We start from the raw sequence: 17,505 nt of genomic DNA, 5'->3' as shown, positions 1-17,505 counted from the left end.
TGTCTGTCTTTCTCTCTCCCCCTCTGTCTTCCCCTCCTCTCTCCATTTCTCTCTGTCCTATTTAACAACGATGACATCAATAGCAACAACAGTAATAACTACAAGGACAAAAAGGAAAATAAATAAATATAAGAAAAAGAAAAGAAAAAAATGTTCTACAGAAGGAATGAGGAGCCTTAAGGCTAGGAAAGGGTTTTTGTTGTTTTGCTTTATCTGTCCTTTTGTCACCGGGGCTTCACTTCTCTGGGCTGACTTTACCTGATAGAGAAAAGAAAAGACATCACAGCCCCAAAGCTTCCTCCAACACAGTGGGGCCAGGCCAGGCTTAAACCTGGGCCACATGTGACAAATTGGATAAGCTATTGTGCCATCCTAAAATGGAGGTTTGTATAGCTACCCTGTCACCCACCTACCTCGTTCTAAATATGCTGTCCAGCTCATATCAGTCCTCAGGGTCCAGTTCAGATTATACCTCCTGCCTCCAGCTTCTGGTCCTCTCTCCTCTACCTTCCCACGAGCCTCTCAACATGATCAGATTTCTCTCTTTTGGGCTGCCACTGCATATTCTGCCTAGTAAGATGGCTTCTTTCCCTCACCAGACATAGCTTCCCTTACCTTCCTGCTCCACATCCCCCACCCCTCCAGGTCCCCAAGATGAAGGCTGGAACAAAGGGGAGCTATTGGTTGCGTGGATAATTAAGTGAATCAATCAACATGTCAATAAATAAACACCTGAATGAGGGAGGCAGTGGAAGGCAAAATGAAGCAGCTGGAATAAGTGGGCATAAATGAATGGCTTAAATGGGTTAGAGAACAAGTGTAAGGGGTCACACTGGGCAGGCTGCAGCTCCAAGGGTGGGATGGACTGAACCACTCAGATGAGGGGTGAGTCTGCATGTGGTGCACTGGCCCCAATGGACAGTGGGAAATAGCTAAGCCAGCGGAGGGCTGGGCTCTTGGAGCTGAGCCACCAACCTTTACGACGGGTCTCCTCGAACTCTCGCCTGGCTGTCTCTATGTAACGCTGTACCAGGGCCTTGATGACTCGGAGGCGGTAGGATCCACGTTCTCCCTCCCCAGGCCTTGTCTCTGCCCCGGGGTTGGCCTAAGATGCGGAGACAGGAGAGGTGGATCTATTTAATAAACTGCTTTCACCTCCCACCCTGTCAGAATGGAGGCAGAGTCTGGGTAGATTTTTCTGACTCTGAAAGCCACTTATCTCTATAGACTTTGGTGCAGTCCCAGAGGACAGGAAGATGGGAAGATGGAGGATGGAAGTTGAGGACTGAGGATGGAGAGTGTGTGTGTGTGTGTGTGTGTGTGTGTGTGTGTGCACGCTTGTGCATGCAAAGACAAAAATTCTGAGCAGGGTAGAGTTAAGTTCTCACTTCTGCCACTGACCCAACCTTGGTTTTCTTTTCTTTTCTTTCTTTCTTTTTTTTTTTTTTTTGCCTCCAATGTTATTGCGCTATCGCCCAACTCCCATTATTGCTGTTGTAATTGCGGTCGTTATTAGACAGGACAGAGAAAATGGAGAGAAGAGGGGAAGACAGAGAGGGGGAGAGAAAGATAGACACCTGCAGACCTGCTTCACCGCCTGTGAAGTGACTCCCCTGCAGGTGGGGAGCCGGGAGCTCAAACTGGGATATTGGTTTTCTTTCTTTTTTGTTTTTGGTTTTTTGTTTTTGGTTTTCTTTCTTTTTTGTTTTTGTTTCTCTTGCACGCCCAATTCCACTGCTTCTGAGCACTTTATAATGCAGATGGGGGAGGGGGGGAGATAACACAACATCAGAGCTTCTTCAGGCACCATCATACCTCCCATGTGGTGCTGGGGTTCATTGGTCTAGTTCTCTCTATCTCTCATTAATACTAAATAAATACAGTCATTACAAAATATTGAACAGGAGCCGGCTGGTGGAGCACCCAGTGGAGTGTGCACTTTACCATCAGGGGGCACCTGGATTTGACCCCTGGTGCTACAATGGAACACCTACTCAGGGGCACCTGGATTTGACCCCTGGTGCTACAATGGAACACCTACTCAGGGGCACCTGGATTTGACCCCTGGTGCTACAATGGAACACCTACTCAGGGTGGAGCAGCGCTGTGGCGTCTCACCTGCTCTCTCTCTCCTTGTCTCTCCATTTTCCCTTTAGCTTCCTTTCTGTATACATATGTATGTATGTATGTATGTAAAATAAATGAAGCACATGCAGCAATGTCTTGACCAAGTTTAAGGCAAAAAAGATTTGTCTGGAGCTTTTGGGATAGTAATGGCATGAGAGCAGGAGGGAGGGTGACATGGGGTTGGGCACTTTGGAGTGAGCAGAGCTTGGCAGGGTCAAATGCAGGACATGGGGCAGAGGGAGTTGGGAACGGACCACACAGACAACATGAGCGGAGGAGCAGCCAATGTACTCACGAAAGTGGGGATGGGTGGGTAGTTCGACTTCTTGGCTTTGCAGCAGGAGCAGCAGCAGCAGATGAACTGGAAAATCCTCCTGCAGATTTGGACGGTGGGAAGGGGCTAGTGAGAGGACAGGCTCCAAGGGAATGGGGGCAGGAGCCAGGTAGAGGGAGCAGTGTGACCCCTCACCTGAGGAGGTAGAAGAAAGCCTTGGGCGAGGGCAGGATGTTGAAGGGCACAGGCAGTGTCAGGCCCTCCCGGAAGTAGGACAGGTAGAGCTTGGAGCGAGCGAACTTCCACTCCACATCTGCATCATCCTGGGGGCCGCACACAGGACTCAGCAGGGGCTCCCCCCAACCTCACATCTGTTCTCCATTGTGCCTGCACTTCATTTTTGTTCTTCTCTCCACCCACCTGCCACCCTTTCACCATGCCCTTCCATGCTTTGTTTGTAAAAAATCCTTATTATGGGAGTCGGGCGGTGATGCAGTGGGTTAAGTGCACGTGGTGCAAAGTGCAAGGACCGGCTTAAGGATTCTGGTTGGAGCCCCTGGCTCCCCACTTTCAAGGGAGTCGCTTCAAGAGTGGTTAAGTAGGTCTGTAGGTGTCTGTCTTTCTCTCCCCCTCTCTGTCTTCCCCTCCTCTCTCCATTTCTCTCTGTCCTATTCAACAACAACAACATCAATAGCTACAACAATGTTAAACAACAAGGGCAACAAAGGGGAAAATAAATAAAATAAATATAAAAAATAAATTAAGAATTTATTATTGGGCCCTAGTCGAGGAGTCCTGGGATTCCCACACAGACATGATGAACCTAGACCTCGAAAAGATCACTCTCTCCATTGTCAATGGTCATCTCCATCAGGAACAACATAATGGATCCCTTTGGGGGCCCCCATAGGACCTTGCCCTCAATGTGAATCACCATGGTAGAGAATATTCCATCCTTCAAAGGGGGGATGGATAACATACTCTATCTACCACCTGAAGAAGATGAGTCCTGAAATTGGTGCAACTCAGAATGTTCCTAATCATATGACCACAGAATGTGAGCTCAGACCTACAGGGATGCAGAGGTTACATAAGCACCTGTACTGAATATGGGCCCCAGATCAAATCGATGGGGTTTGCAGTCAACAATATTTATACACTTTCCCCATATTTGGGAGCTACTCTCTTCCCTGATGCAGCTTTCTAGCCCTTTTTCCAGCCATGACACCATCTCCCCAGACAATAACTTGGGTCCACCTGCATATCAGATGTCAGGCTCAGGCAAAAACTAATAAAGTCAGAGGTCCTTTGGAACATACCTAAAATAAACCTACTAGCTATTTCCAAAACAGAGACCCCAAATATTCATCTGCAATATTCCAGCCTTTAGGTTCATAACTAGTCAACAATTTGTTTGGCTTTATATGTTAACTCTTTATCAGCCACCAGGTTCCAGATGCTACCATGATGCCAAACTGACTCCCCTTGGCAGGCGACCCCACCAATGTGTCCTGGAGCTCCACTTTCCCAGAGCCCTGCCCCACTAGAGAAAGAGAGAGACAGACTGGGAGTATGGATCGACCTGCCAATGCCCACATTCAGTGGAGAAGCAATTACAGAAACAAGACCTTCCACCTTCGGCACCTCACAATGGCCCTGGGTCCATACTCCCAGAGGGTTAAGAATAGGAAAGCTATCAGGGGAGGGGACGGGATACGGAGTTCTGGTGGTGGAAATTATACCCCTCTTATCTCATGGTCTTGTCAGTGTTTCCATTTTATAAATAAAAAATTAATTAAAAATATTTCTTATTTTTACTTGATTGGACACAGAGGAATTGAGAGGGGAAATGTAGATAGAGAGGGAGACACCAGACTGGATGGTGGTGCACTTGACTTGAGCGCATGTGATAATGCACAAGGACCCGGGTTTAAGCACCCGGGCCCTACCTGCAGGGGGAAAGCTTCACAAGTGGTGAAGCAGTGCTGCAGGTATCTTTCTGTCACTCTCCATCTCTCTCCCTCTTCCTCTCAATTTCTGGCTGTCTCTATCCAATAAATAACAGTAAATATAATAATAAAAAGAGAGGGAGACACCTGCAGCACTGCTTCACCACTTGTGAAACTTCCTGCCCTGCAAGTAAGTAACAGAGGCTTGAACCCAGGTCCTTGTGCACTATTGTGTGCCACAGCCCAATTCTTTTTTTATTTTTTGCCTCCAGGGTTATTGCTGGGGCTCCATGCCTGCACTACGAATCCACTGTTCCTGGAGGCTATTTTTCCTCCTTTTGTTGCCCTTGTTGGTTATCATTGTTATTATTGCTATTGTTGGATAGGACAGAGAGAAATTGAATTGAGAGAGGAGGGGAAGACAGAGAGGGGGAGAGAAAGATAGACACCTTGCAGACCTGCTTCACCAGCCGTGGGATGCATTGGATCGACCTTCTCGTGGTGCATCCCGTGAGTACCCATTTAATGGGGAAACTGAAGATCCTTCCTAGCCGACTGAATCCACATGGATCCCAGTCACTTTCAAAGCCAGCAATAAGCAGACATCAGGCTCAACCTGACGCTATTGACTGGCTACGGAAGAAGGGCAAACGCTAGAAGAAAAAAGCCATGAAGTGACCCACCTACAAGTGGGGATCCAGGGGCTCAAACTAGTGGTCCTTGCACTTTGCACCATGTGCACTTAACCCACTGCACTATTGCTCGCCCTCACATTCTCTCTCTCTCTTTTAATACCTTTTAAAAATATATTTATTTATTTCCCCTTTTGTTGCCCTTGTTTTTTATTGTTGTAGTAGTTATTATTGTTGTTGTTACTGATTTCATCGTTGTTAGATAGGACAGAGAGAAATGGAGAGAGGAGGGGAAGACAGAGACGGGGAGAGAAAGACACCTGCAGACCTGCTTCACCGCTTGTGAAGCGATTCCCCTGCAGGTGGGGAGCCGGTTGCTCGAACTGGGATCCTTATGCCGGTCCTTGTGCTTCGCGCCACATGCACTTAACCCGCTGTGCTACCGCCCAGCTCCCCAATTCTCTTTTTTTAATGATGTATTTATTTATGAGAGATGAGAGATAAAACCAGAGCAGCACTCTAGCAGCACTCTAGCACCCTTGATGCTGGGGGTAGAACTAGGATCCTCATGCTTGCAAATCTGGCACTCTGACCATTGTGCCACCTCTGGGCCATCTTCTCCATTCTCTATTCTCCTGACATCCCTTCTGCCAGTCTTTAGCCGCAGACCCCAGTCTATCTGTGTCTGTTCCTCTCCTTTCTCATGTCCTCCCCTCTCCCCACCATTTTTCCACAATGCACATGAGGTTGGAAGAGAACTAGATCGGTGTCTGGAGAGACTAACACTAAGACCTCATTTGCATATGAGGCCCGGGAGGCCCGTGGAGGAAAGCTTGCTGCAGGTCACAACAGCGCAGCCATGGAGACGTCTCAGTGGGTTGAACGGCTGCTTTGCATTCCTGCGACCCCACGTTTAGTCCTAGGGACTGTGTTTGACCAAGTGGTGCTCTGGGGGTGGGCTCTCGCTCCCCCCACCTCTCTCTCTCAAAAAATAAATCTAGGAATGGTCAGGCGTTAGCGCAACAGGTTAAGCGCACGTGGTGCAAAGCACAAAGACTGGCATAAGGATCCCAGTTCAAGCCCCCGGCTCCCCACCTGCAGCGGAGTTGCTTCACAGGCGGTGAAGCAGGTCTGCAGGTGTCTATCTTTCTTGACCCTTCTCTGTCTTCCGCTCTTCTCTCCATTTCTCTCTGTCCTATCCAACAATGAACGACGTCAACAACAACAATAATAATCACAGCAAGGCTACAAAAACAAGGACAACAAATGGGGGAAAAATGGCCTCCAGGAGCAGTGGATTCATGGTGCAGGCACTGAGCCCCAGCAATAACCCTGGAGGCAAAAATAAATAAAACAAAAATAAATAAATAAAAACAAAATAAATAAATAAAAACAGGGGCCCAGAGAGATCTCAGCCAGTAGGCCATGTACTTTACCACATGCAAGGATCTGGTTTCAAGCCCCTGACCACCACGTGGGAGCATCACATAAGGGAAGGGGGGCTTCATGAGTGGTGGAGCAGTGCTGGGGGTGTCTGTCCTCTCTTTCTCTGTCTGTCTTTCACCCTCTCCCACTATCTAAAAACAAACGAAAGTCTCCTGGTGGGGGGAGTTGGGTGGCGATGCATCTGGTAGAGAGTACATGTTACCTTGCACAAGGACCCAGGTTCAAACCCTTGTTCTCTACCTGTAAGGGGAAGCATCACAAGACCCAAGGACCCAGGTTCAAACCCTTGTTCTCTACCCGTAAGGGGAAGCATCACAAGACGTAAAGCGGTGCTGCAGTTCTCCCTCTCTCTCCTCCTCAATCTCTCTCTCTCTAAAATAAATAATATAAAACACACAATATACAATACATATAATCTGCCAGGAGTGGTAGATTCATTGTGCAGGCACCAAGCCCCAGCAATAACACTGGTGGCAATTAAAAAAACAATAAATATAAAAATAAAGTCTACTGGGAGTCGGGCGGTAGTGCAGCGGGTTGAGCGCATGTGGCGCAAAACACAGGGACTGGCATAGGGATCCCGGTTCGAGCTCCCGGCTCCCCACCTGTAGGAGAGTCGCTTCACAGGCAGTGAAGCAGGTCTGCAGGTGTCTATCTTTCTCTCTCCCCTCTCTGTCTTTCCCTCATCTCTCCATTTCTCTCAGTCCTACCCAACAACAACAACATCAATAATAACATAACAATAAAAAAACAAGGGCAACAAAAGGAAATAAATAAATAATAATAATAAAAATAAAGTCTACTGAGGTCAGGCGGTAGCACAGTGTGTTAAGCGCACATGGTGGGAAGCACAAGGACCGGCATAAAGATCTCCGTTCGAGCCCCCGGCTCCCCACCTGCCGGGGAATCACTTCACTGGCGGTGAAGCAGGTCTGCAGGTGTCTTTCTCTCCCCCTCTCTGTCTTCCCCTCCTCTCTCCATTTCTCTCTGTCTTATTCAACAATGATGACATCAACAACAATAATAACAATGACAACAATAAAACAACAAGGGCAACAAAAGGGAAAATAAATAATAATAAATAAATAAATAAATAAAAATAAAGTCTACCAGGAGCAATGAGATCATGCAGGCACAAAGCCTTAGTGAAAAACCTGGCAGCAAAATAATAAATCTGTAAAAAGGAAGTCTGAACAGTGATGCATTCATTTAAGCACACACATTACCATGTGCAAGGAACTGGGTTCAAGCTCCCTGCTCCCCATCTGTAGGGGGGAAGCTTTAAGAGTGATAAAGCTAGTCATCAAGTGTCCCTCTCTCCCTCTCTGTCTCCTCCTCCCCTGTCAATTTTTTTTTTTTTTCTTTTGCCTCCAGGGTTATCACTGCAGTTTGATGCCTACTACGAATTCACTGCTCCTGGTGGAGATGTATATGTATGTGTATGTGTATGTGTATGTGTATGTGTATGTGTATGTGTATATGTATGTGTATATGTATGTGTATATGTATGTGTATATGTATGTGTATATGTATGTGTATATGTATGTGTATATGTATATATATAATTTTATTGGATAAGACAGAAATTGAGAGAGGAGGGAAGATGTGGGGGGTGGAGAGTGAAAGACAGACACCTGCAGACCTGCTTTACCTCTTGTGAAGCAACTTCTTTTTTTTTTTTTTTTAACTTTTTTAACTATTTATTAATGAAGAAGATAGGAGGAGAGAGAAAGAAAAAAACAGATATCACTCTGGTACATGTGCTGCTGGGGACTGAACTCAAGATCTCATGCTTGAGAGTCCAGTGCTTTATCCATTGCGCCACCTTCTAGACCACAGACCTCAGAATTTTCTGACTGTGAATTCTGACCATTTCTTTGCCTAAACAAATTGTATATTATTACAGGTAAATGTTATATGATTCTAGTCAAAACAGAAGTTGATCTGTTTCTGCTGGAATCGGCAGAGATTAGTTCATTTTGATCCTCTTCTCGGTTATGAACTATGTCTGCCAACAATCCATTTAGCTTTGGATATTTTTTTCTTGCATTTTTAGGGTGTTGAACTTGAGGAAGGACCACCCCTGTAAAAATGGGATTCTTGGAAAAAATATTCTCTAAGTGAGGTGTCAAATTGCCTACTTTTAAAACGATTTTATGAAGTAAATCCAAATCAGAGCTACAAGGAAGATAGGGATTTCCAGTGGCCATCTCAATGATCATACAGCCCAAAGCCCAGATGTCCACAGGCATTATTATTGTGAAGATACTCAATTGCTCGAAGGATCTGGAAGAGATATTTTCTAAGTCGTTTACTCTCTAGTCCATGACAAAAATGTTGTAACTCATCTAATATGGTGTGGTCAATAAATTCAAACACCAAGTGAATTTTCTTTCTTCTATATAGGGAGCTGTGGGCTTGAACCGCCAGAGACGACCCAAACTGCCCCTGCGGCTCCAGACAGACTATGACCCACATAGTCAACGACTGCCACCTCTCCAGATTCAAAGGAGGTCTCGAAACTTTACATCAGGCTCAACCTGACGCTGTTGACTGGCTACGGAAGAAGGGCAAACGCTAGAAGAAGAAGAACCGGGATCCTTCTTGGGTCCTTACACTTCATACTATGTGTGCTTAACCCAGTGTGTCACCACCCAACCCCCAGTTCCTTCCTTCCTTCCTTCCTTCCTTCCTTCCTTCCTTCCTTCCTTCCTTCTTTTCTTCCTTTTTTTTTCTGCCTCCAGGATTATCCCTGGGGCTAGGTGCCTGCACTAGGAATCCACTGCTCCTTGCGGCTATTTCTTTCCTTTTGTTGCCCTTGTTTTTGCTGTCATTGTTGTTGGATAGGACAGAGAGAAATGGAGAGAGGAGGGGAAGACAGAGAGGGGAGAGAAAGATAGATACCTGCAGACCTGCTTCACCACCAGTGAAGCGACCCCCCTGCAGGTGGGGAGCTGCGGGGTTCAACCAGGATCTTTACACCAGTCCTTGCACTTCATGCCATGTGTGCTTAACCTGCTGTGCTACTGCCCACCCCCCTCAATTTCTTTTTTATTTTATTGCTGCCAGGGTTATTGCTGGGGCTTAGTGCCGAGACTATGAATCTACTGTTCCTGATAGTCACTTTTCCTTCTTTCTTTTTTAATATTTATTAGATAGGATAAAGAGAAATTGAGAGAGGATGGGGTGATAGAAAGAGGGATAGAGGAAGTCAGGCAGTAGTGCAGCAGGTTAAGTGCATGTGGCACAAAGCGCAAGGGCTGGTATAAGGATCCCGGTTTGAGCCCCCAGATCCCCACCTGCAGGGGAGTCACTTCACAAGTGGTGAAGCAGGTCTGCAGGTGTCTATCTTTCCCCCTCTCTGTCTTCCCTTCCTGTCTCTATTTCTCTCTGTCCTATCCAACAACAACAACATCAATAACAACAACAATGATAACTATAACAATAAAACAACAAGAGCAACAAAAGGGAATAAATAAATAAATAAATATAAAAAAGGAGAAAAAAAGAGAAAGACAGACACCAGCAGACCTGCTTCACCGCTTGTGAAGCGACTCCCTGCAGGTGGGGAGCGGGCACTTGAACCCAGGTCCTTGCACTTGATAATATGTACGTTTAACCATATGCACCACTGCCTATCTACCTCCCTCAATTTCTGTCTGTCCTCTCAGAAAACAATAAAAGAAAAATAAATTTTAAGGATAATGGCAGCTGGGAGAAGTGGATTCATCATGCAGGCATTGAGTTCCAGTGATAGGTCCTGGGGAGAGAGACAGAGAGAGAAAAAGATGCGGTGGGGAGAGAGAGAGAGAGAAAGAGAGAGAGAAAGAGTGGAAGCAGCACAGGGGCTTGGTGTCTTGCTTTCCTGCCTCCCCCCCCCACCCCCCCGCTCAAGCTGGCCTCCGGGGACACGGACACACCTCGATCTTCTGGAAGGAGTTGGTGATCATGGCGATGAGCATGTTGAGCAGCACGATGACCATGACGATGGTGAAGATGCCGTAGAGGGCCCGGCCCACGAACTCCGGCACCAGGAACTGAGGCATGTCCACCACACTGTGCTCCTCCATGCCAAACATGGTCCAGAACAGGAACTGGAAGGTCTCATTGAAACTGTCAGCCAGGTCGCAGAAAGGGTGTGATGTGTATGCAGACGGGAGGGCCCAAGCATCACCCAGACCCCTCCTCACCACCCTCCCAGTCAAAGGGTCCCCTCCTGAGCTCTGACAGTATTTCTTCAGCCAAACTGTACCTAAGGAGCATAGAGTAGGGCTGCAGCTGCTGAGGGAACAGTTGTGGACTCGATAAGCACAGCCCTGGTTTGCAGGGCCTTTTGCTCTGGGAGGGAGTGGAAGGTTCAGATGGCCACTAACTGCCCCATCAGCTGAGACCAGTCATAAATGTGTGAAGAAGCAGCTCTCATGTTTTGGTCTAGTTGGGTGTGGTTTTTCTTTTTTTTTTTCTTTTTTTTTGGGGGGGAAGCGTCTTTGAGTAGTATTTAAGCTAAGCTCTGAAGGCTGCATGGAGTCCTCAGGTGAAGGACAAGGCTGTGGTGAGCATCCCCAAGGCAGGGTACCAGGGGCATTCAGGACACTTGGAGAAAGCCAGTGGGGCTGATGTCAGAGGGTGAGAGAGAGAGAGAGAGAGAGAGAGAGAGAGAGGTGGTGGTGAAAGGGAAGCAGAAACCAGCTGTGCCACTCAGGAACTTGTAGGATAAAAACAATAATCCATACTATGGCCTGCAAGCAGTGCGGAGTTGTGAAGGGGCCTAGGCAGAGGGTAGATACCTGACTGACATGTGAAAGTGTCACCTTGGGTACTGGGAGTAGAAGTGAAGGAAGCTAGTGAGAGACAGGGGCAGGGAGAGCAGTTAAGACACTATGGCAGCCAGTGGTCTAGGAGGTGGCACAGAGGATAAAGCACTGGACTCTCAAGAATGAAATCCTCTAGGGCAGGGGTAGATAGCATAATGGCTATGCAAAGAGACACTCATGCCTGAGGCTCTGAGGTCCCAGGTTCAGTCCCCCACACTACCAAAAGCCAGCGCTGTGCAGTGCTCTGGTATTTCTCTCTGTGTCTTTCTTTCTCTGCACCTTTCTCAAAAATAAAACAAATAGGGAGTCGGGTGGCGGCACAGTGGGTTAAGTGCAGATGGCACAAAGCTCAAGGTCTGGTGTAAGAATCCTGGTTTGAGCCCCCGGCTCCCCACCTGTAGGGGAGTTGCTTCACAAGCAGTGAAGTAGGTCTGTAGGTGTCTATCTTTCTCTCCCCCCTGTCTTCCCCTCCTCTCTCTATTTCTTTCTGTCCTATCCAACAACAACATCATCAATAACAACAACAATGATAAGTACAACAATAAAACAACAATGGCAACAAAAGGGAATAAATAAAATAAATAAAATTAAAACAAATAAAATACTTATAAAAACTGTCTTTAAAAAAGAATGAGGAAAAAAAATGATGTCCATGGGAATCAGGAGGTAGCAGCAAGTTAAGCGCACTTGGCGCAAAGTGCAGGGACCAGCGGAAGGATCCCGGTTGGAGCCCCCGGCTCCCCACCTGCAGGGGAGTCGCTTCACAGGTGGTGAAGCAGGTCTGCAGGTGTCTATCTTTCTCTCCCCCTCTCTGTCTTCCCCTCCTCTCTCATTTCTCTCTGTCCTATCCAACAACGACAACATCAATAACAACAACAACAATAACTACAACAATAAACAACAAGGGGCAACAATAAAGAATAAATAAAGTAATTAATTTAAAAAAGAGAAAAGAATGAGGTTCCAAGTTCTATCTCCTATATCACATGTGCCAGACTGGTCCCCTGGTTCTCTCTTGCTCTTTCCTTCCTCTCACTAACAACCACGATTCCCCCAATAAAACAACAGACAAGAAAATAAATAAATCTTTAAAAAAAAGGGGGGAGGTAGTGGCACACCTGATTGAGTGTACGCATTCCAGGTGCCAGGATCTGGGTTCAAGTCCCCAACCCCCACCTGCAGGAGAGAAGGAAGCTTCACAAACCATGAATCCAGGTTGCACGTGTCTCTCTTTCTCTCTCCCTTTTTATCTCTCCTCCCCTCTCAATTTTTTTTGTCCTATCAAATAAAATTAATCTGTTAAAAAAAGGGGGGTCGGGCAGTAGCGCAGCAGGTTAAGCACATATGGTGCATAGTGCAAGGACTGGCATAACGATCTGGGTTCGAGTTCCTGGCTCCCCACCTGCAGGGGGGATGCTTCACAAGCAGTGAAGCAGGTCTGCAGGTGACTGTCTTTCTCTCCCCTCTCTGTCTTCCCCTCTTTCCATTTCTCTCTGACGTATCCAACAACGATGACAACCACAATAATAATAAACAACAAGGGCAACATAAAAGGGAAAAAATAGCCTTCAGGAGCAGTGGGTTCATAGCACAGGCACCAAGCCTCAGCTATAACCCTGGAGGCAAAAAAAAAAAAAAAAAAAAGGTGGAAGTATTGGCAGGGGAAAGAGTTCAGGTCCTGGAACAAGATGGCAGAGGACCTAGTGGGGGTTGTATTGTTATGTGGAAAACTGGGAAATGTTATGCATGTACACACTATTGTATTTACTGTTGCTATGGTGTGCGTGAGGATGACGGCTTGGACCACAGTGAAAGCCACGGTAGTGTTGCATCTTCTAGGAAGCCACTTCTGGACTGACTTGCCCACCCCCATCCCCACCCCCAAGAACATGCTCCCCTATCAGTTACTCACAAACGTGACCACGCGCTCCCTCCTACAGCATCTACTTGTGGGGTCTGTTTTGTTCCCTCCCTCTACGCATCAGACCAGGCCACGTTACTGCAGCAGCCTCTGTGACTGCTCTCAGCGGCAGGTCTGTGTCTCAGTGTGACAATGCTCTGGGGTCCTGCTCCCAGGGGACAGGCTGAACTGTGCAAGGGTAAAGTGCCATGCTGTTGCCATCTTGCTTTGAAAAATCTTGGGGAAAACGACAACAACAAGAAACAGAGAGCCTCGGTGTGGCACAGTTTCAGTGACTGGAGGCATTAGGTTAAGCATCAGCGAGTGTCCACTCTTCTGTGTTCATGAAATGGACCTTTTTTCAACAAAAGAAGTGAGTGAATGAATGAAGGGCTGAAAGAGTGTGAATGGATGAGGAAAGGATTCCCTGTACTGGAGGGTTAATTACTAAGTTAACAGACAGGGAGGGAGAAGGAAGAAGAGAGCAGTAAGTTCCAGACTGCAGGGTTACCCTCACACACACATACTTGCCCAGCCGCTCTGTCTCCTGGTAGGGGACGTAGATGTTGTTGAGGCCACAGAGGAAGGCAGTCAGGATGATCATCAGGATGAACATAAACCTGATGGGGGGGGGTTGGGGGGAGAAGGAGTGAATGCTTGTCCTGGGAGAAGCCAGGCTCAGGGAAGAGGTAGGGGTGAGGGTAGTCCAGGTATGGCCTCTCTACTTGGCAAGTATTCAATTTGATTAGTATTAAGATTACAGAAGCCAGGGAGTCGGGTGGTAGCGCAGCGGGTTAAGCGCGGTGGCGCAAAGCACAAGGACCAGCATAAGGATCCCAGTTCAAGCCCCCGGCTTCCCACCTGCAGGGGAGTCACTTCACAGGCAGTGAAGCAGGTCTGCAGGTGTCTGTCTTTCTCTCCCCATCTCTGTCTTCCCCTCCTCTCTCCATTTCTCTCTGTCCTATCCAACAACAACGACATAAAAAAAATGACATCAATAACAACAATAATAACTACAACAAGGGCAACAAAAGGGAATAAATAAATAAATATTTTTAAAATCTTTAAAAAAAAGATTACAGAAGCTGGGGGGCCAGGCAGTAGTGCAGTGGATTAAGTGCACATGGCAGAAAGCGCAAGGAACGGTTTAAGGATCCTGGTTTGAGCCCCCGGCTCCCCACCTGTACGGCGGTCGCTTCATGGGTGGTGAAGCAGGTCTGCAGGTATCTATCTTTCTCTCCCTCTCTGTCTTCCCCATCTCTCTCAATTTCTCTCTACCCTATCCAACAACAACAATAACAATAACAAGGGCAGCAAAAATGAGAAAAATGGCCTCCAGGGGCAGTGGATTCATAGTGCAGGCACTGAGCCTGTGATAATCCTAGAGGCCAAAAAAAAAAAAAAAATTACAGAAGCTGGAGGAGGTGGAGGTTGGGGGGAGGGAGAGTGGCAGACAGAGCTTTTCTCCCAAGCTGAGCTCAGTGGATGGTCACAACCAGGCCTGTTCCCACTAAAGACACCCACCCCACAGGCCGGGGAGTCCTGGGAGCTGTTGCACGCTGTGGGTTCAGATGATGGTGAGAAGCAGGTCTGACTAGAAGTGATTAGGAGAGGAGCACCTGAAAGACCAGGAAGACCCTGAGATGCCATGAACCCAGTGATTACCTGTGTGACTACAGCTGTAGCTCAGTGGTAAAATTCACACCTTATATGTGTAGGACCTGGGTATGGTCCCCAGCAAAACACACACACACACACACACACACACACACGTCACTCACTAAGGAACCGTGAATACAGTGCTCTTATCACAAAGATGTGAAAGCTGAGGTCCAGAGTGGGTCATAGAGACGGAGACTGATCTGCCAAGGAGACACCATCTAGGGTTCTTCCTGCCTCATGTGGTCTGTAGTCCTTTCTGGGGTCAGGGCCTCTGACAGTCAGGTGACACTTATAAACCTTCTCTCCAGAGAAAGATCCATTCACATACTCTCAGTTTTCCCTTAAGTGTGAGGACATTAGAGGCTCTGGAAGGATACAAGTTAAAACCCTTGTGCTAGCAGCCCCGGAGGTGGTATAGTGGCTAAACTGTTGGATCTTCGAGCATGAGGTCCCAAGTTTGGTTCCTGGCATCTAAAGTGCCAGAGTGATGCTCCAGTTCTCTCGCCCCCTCCCCTTTCTGTGTGTGTGTGTGTGTGTGTGTGTGTGCGCTTAAGAATCTGGTGGCTTTCAGAGCTCAGCTGGTAGAGTGCTGGGCTTTCATACCCAAGGTTCCTGGTTCAAATTCCTGACATCATAGTGGTGCTCTGGTTTCTCTCTCTCTTTTTTTCCTACTCTGCTTCATGAAACTATCACTTTCTCATGTAATATAAGCTAAGAAATGACTTTTTGAAAGGAAAAGATATAGTGACCCGGGAGGTGGCATAGTGGATGAAACACTGAACTCTCAGGCCTGATGCCCTGAGCTCATTCTTTGCACTGCATGTGCCAGAGTGATGCTCTGGCTTGATAACTCTCTCTCAACCCCATCTCTCCCTCTCTCTCTCATATATATATATATATATATAATTTATTTATTGCCTCCAGTCGTGGGGCTAGGTGCTGGCACTATGACTCCACTGCTTCTGGTGGCTGTTAAAAATATTTATTTATTTTATTTCCTTTTGTTGCAGTTATTATTGTTGTTATTGATGTCGTCATTGTTGGATAGACAGAAATGGTGAGGAGAGGATAGAGAGGGGGAAAGAAAGACACCTGCAGACCTTCTTCAAGGCTTGTGAAGCGACTCCCCTGTAGGTGGGGAGCCGGGGGCTTGAACCTGGATCCTAAGGCCAGTCCTTGTGCTTTGCACCACGTGCGCTTAACCCGCTGTGCTACCACCCGACTATCTTCTGGTTTTTTTTTAATTTTTTTTTTATTGTTGTTGTAGTCATTGATGTCATCATCATTAGCTAGGTCAGAGAGAAATGGAAAGAGGAGGGGAAGACAGAGATGGGGAGAGAAAGACAGACACCTGCAGACCTGCTTGTAAGGTTCGAGCTGGGGGCTCAAACCCGGATTCTTACACCGGTCTTTGCACTTCGCGCCACGTGTGCTTAACCCTCTGCGCTATCTCCCAACTCCCTCTGGTGGAGTTTTATTCTCCCTCTCTCCCTCTCCCTCTCCCTCTCCCTCTCCCTCTCCCTCTCCCTCTCCCTCTCCCTCTCCCTCTCCCTCTCCCTCTCCCTCTCCCTCTCCCTCTCCCTCTCCCTCTCCCTCTCCCTCTCCCTCTCCCCTTCCCCCCCTCTCTCTTCATTCGATAGGACAGAGAGAAATTGAGAAGGGAAGTGAGAGAGAGGGAGAGAATGACAGACACCTCTCCTGAAGCGCCCCCTGCTGCAGATGGGGAGCAGGAGCTCGAACCTAGATCCTTGCGCGGGTCCTTGGTGCTTAGTACTATGTGTGCTTAACCGAGCGCGCCATTGCCTGGCCCCCAATAAATCAGTATTTTTGGAAACAGTACGTATGTGTGTCTACACGCATATATGCATATACGTACACACAGACACATGTCTGCCGGGGCAGGGGCTGTGTACCGGATCATGTCGTCGATCATCTTGCCGATGGAAATCTGCAGCGTGCCCAGCGACTCGTGGGCCGGCAGGATGTAGGCCAGGCGCGTGAAGCTGAGCATGCTGGTGACGGCGAACAGCACCTCCGCCAAGAACTGGGGGTCCTCGGTGCGCCACTCGCTCCGGTCTGCGCAGGAGACCCAGGAGGCTGAGGCTGGGTGCGGGGCAGGGGCAGGGGCAGGGGGTGCGGTGGGGCGGGCCACGCACCTGCTGTGGTGAAGTAGCGGCAGGGGGCACCCTCGGGAGCCTGGCGGCAGTGCACGTGGGCCAGCCCCGCTAGCAGGACACGCAGCGCGAAGGCGGCCAGGTACAGGGACAGGATGACCACGTCCAGGAAGTTCCACCAGTCTAGGAGGTAGCTGCGCAAGCCCTCGATCCACACTTCCTTACACTCGAACCACAGGAAGCCTGGTGGCCAGTGCAGAGGGTGATACATGATGCTCCTGCTTCCAACTAGGTTATGGGCGCAGCCTGGCTACAGGGAGGCTAAAGCCCCGCTGTGATGAAGCGGATAAAATGTAAACATTTGGGGCCCAGAGCTACCTCACCTGGTAGAGTCTCCAGGTGCCCTGGGTTGGAACCCTGGCACCACATGGGAGCACCATTGATGGCACTGGGGAAGCTCCATGGATGGTGAAATGGTGCTATGATGTCTGTCTCTTTCCCTTTCTCAAAAAGTAATGAAAGCGTTGGGGAGAAAGCGCCAGCAGTGGTGTAGGAGCGTAAAGGACACTGACTGCATAGTGTGTACT

The 17,505-nt window shown here is 48.0% G+C and overlaps 1 protein-coding gene across 1 annotated transcript in view; it reads right to left on the bottom strand.

Annotated features, from left to right (window-relative positions):
- XNDC1N (XRCC1 N-terminal domain containing 1, N-terminal like) overlaps positions 1-17,505 on the bottom strand; it is a 50,941-nt gene that overhangs the window by 1,658 nt on the left and 31,778 nt on the right. The window contains exons 17-23 of the mRNA XM_060176899.1: positions 16,961-17,161; positions 16,718-16,880; positions 13,670-13,762; positions 10,349-10,541; positions 2,597-2,724; positions 2,423-2,501; positions 976-1,105 (exon numbers count right to left, since the gene is read on the bottom strand). Of these exons, the coding sequence (XP_060032882.1) occupies positions 976-1,105; positions 2,423-2,501; positions 2,597-2,724; positions 10,349-10,541; positions 13,670-13,762; positions 16,718-16,880; positions 16,961-17,161 (987 nt within the window). The remainder of the gene's footprint in view (positions 1-975; positions 1,106-2,422; positions 2,502-2,596; positions 2,725-10,348; positions 10,542-13,669; positions 13,763-16,717; positions 16,881-16,960; positions 17,162-17,505) is intronic.

The sequence above is a fragment of the Erinaceus europaeus genome, chromosome 17 (genome assembly GCF_950295315.1).
Source record: "Erinaceus europaeus chromosome 17, mEriEur2.1, whole genome shotgun sequence".
Taxonomy (NCBI): domain Eukaryota; kingdom Metazoa; phylum Chordata; class Mammalia; order Eulipotyphla; family Erinaceidae; genus Erinaceus; species Erinaceus europaeus.
This window is presented reverse-complemented; position numbering and strand designations above follow the sequence as displayed.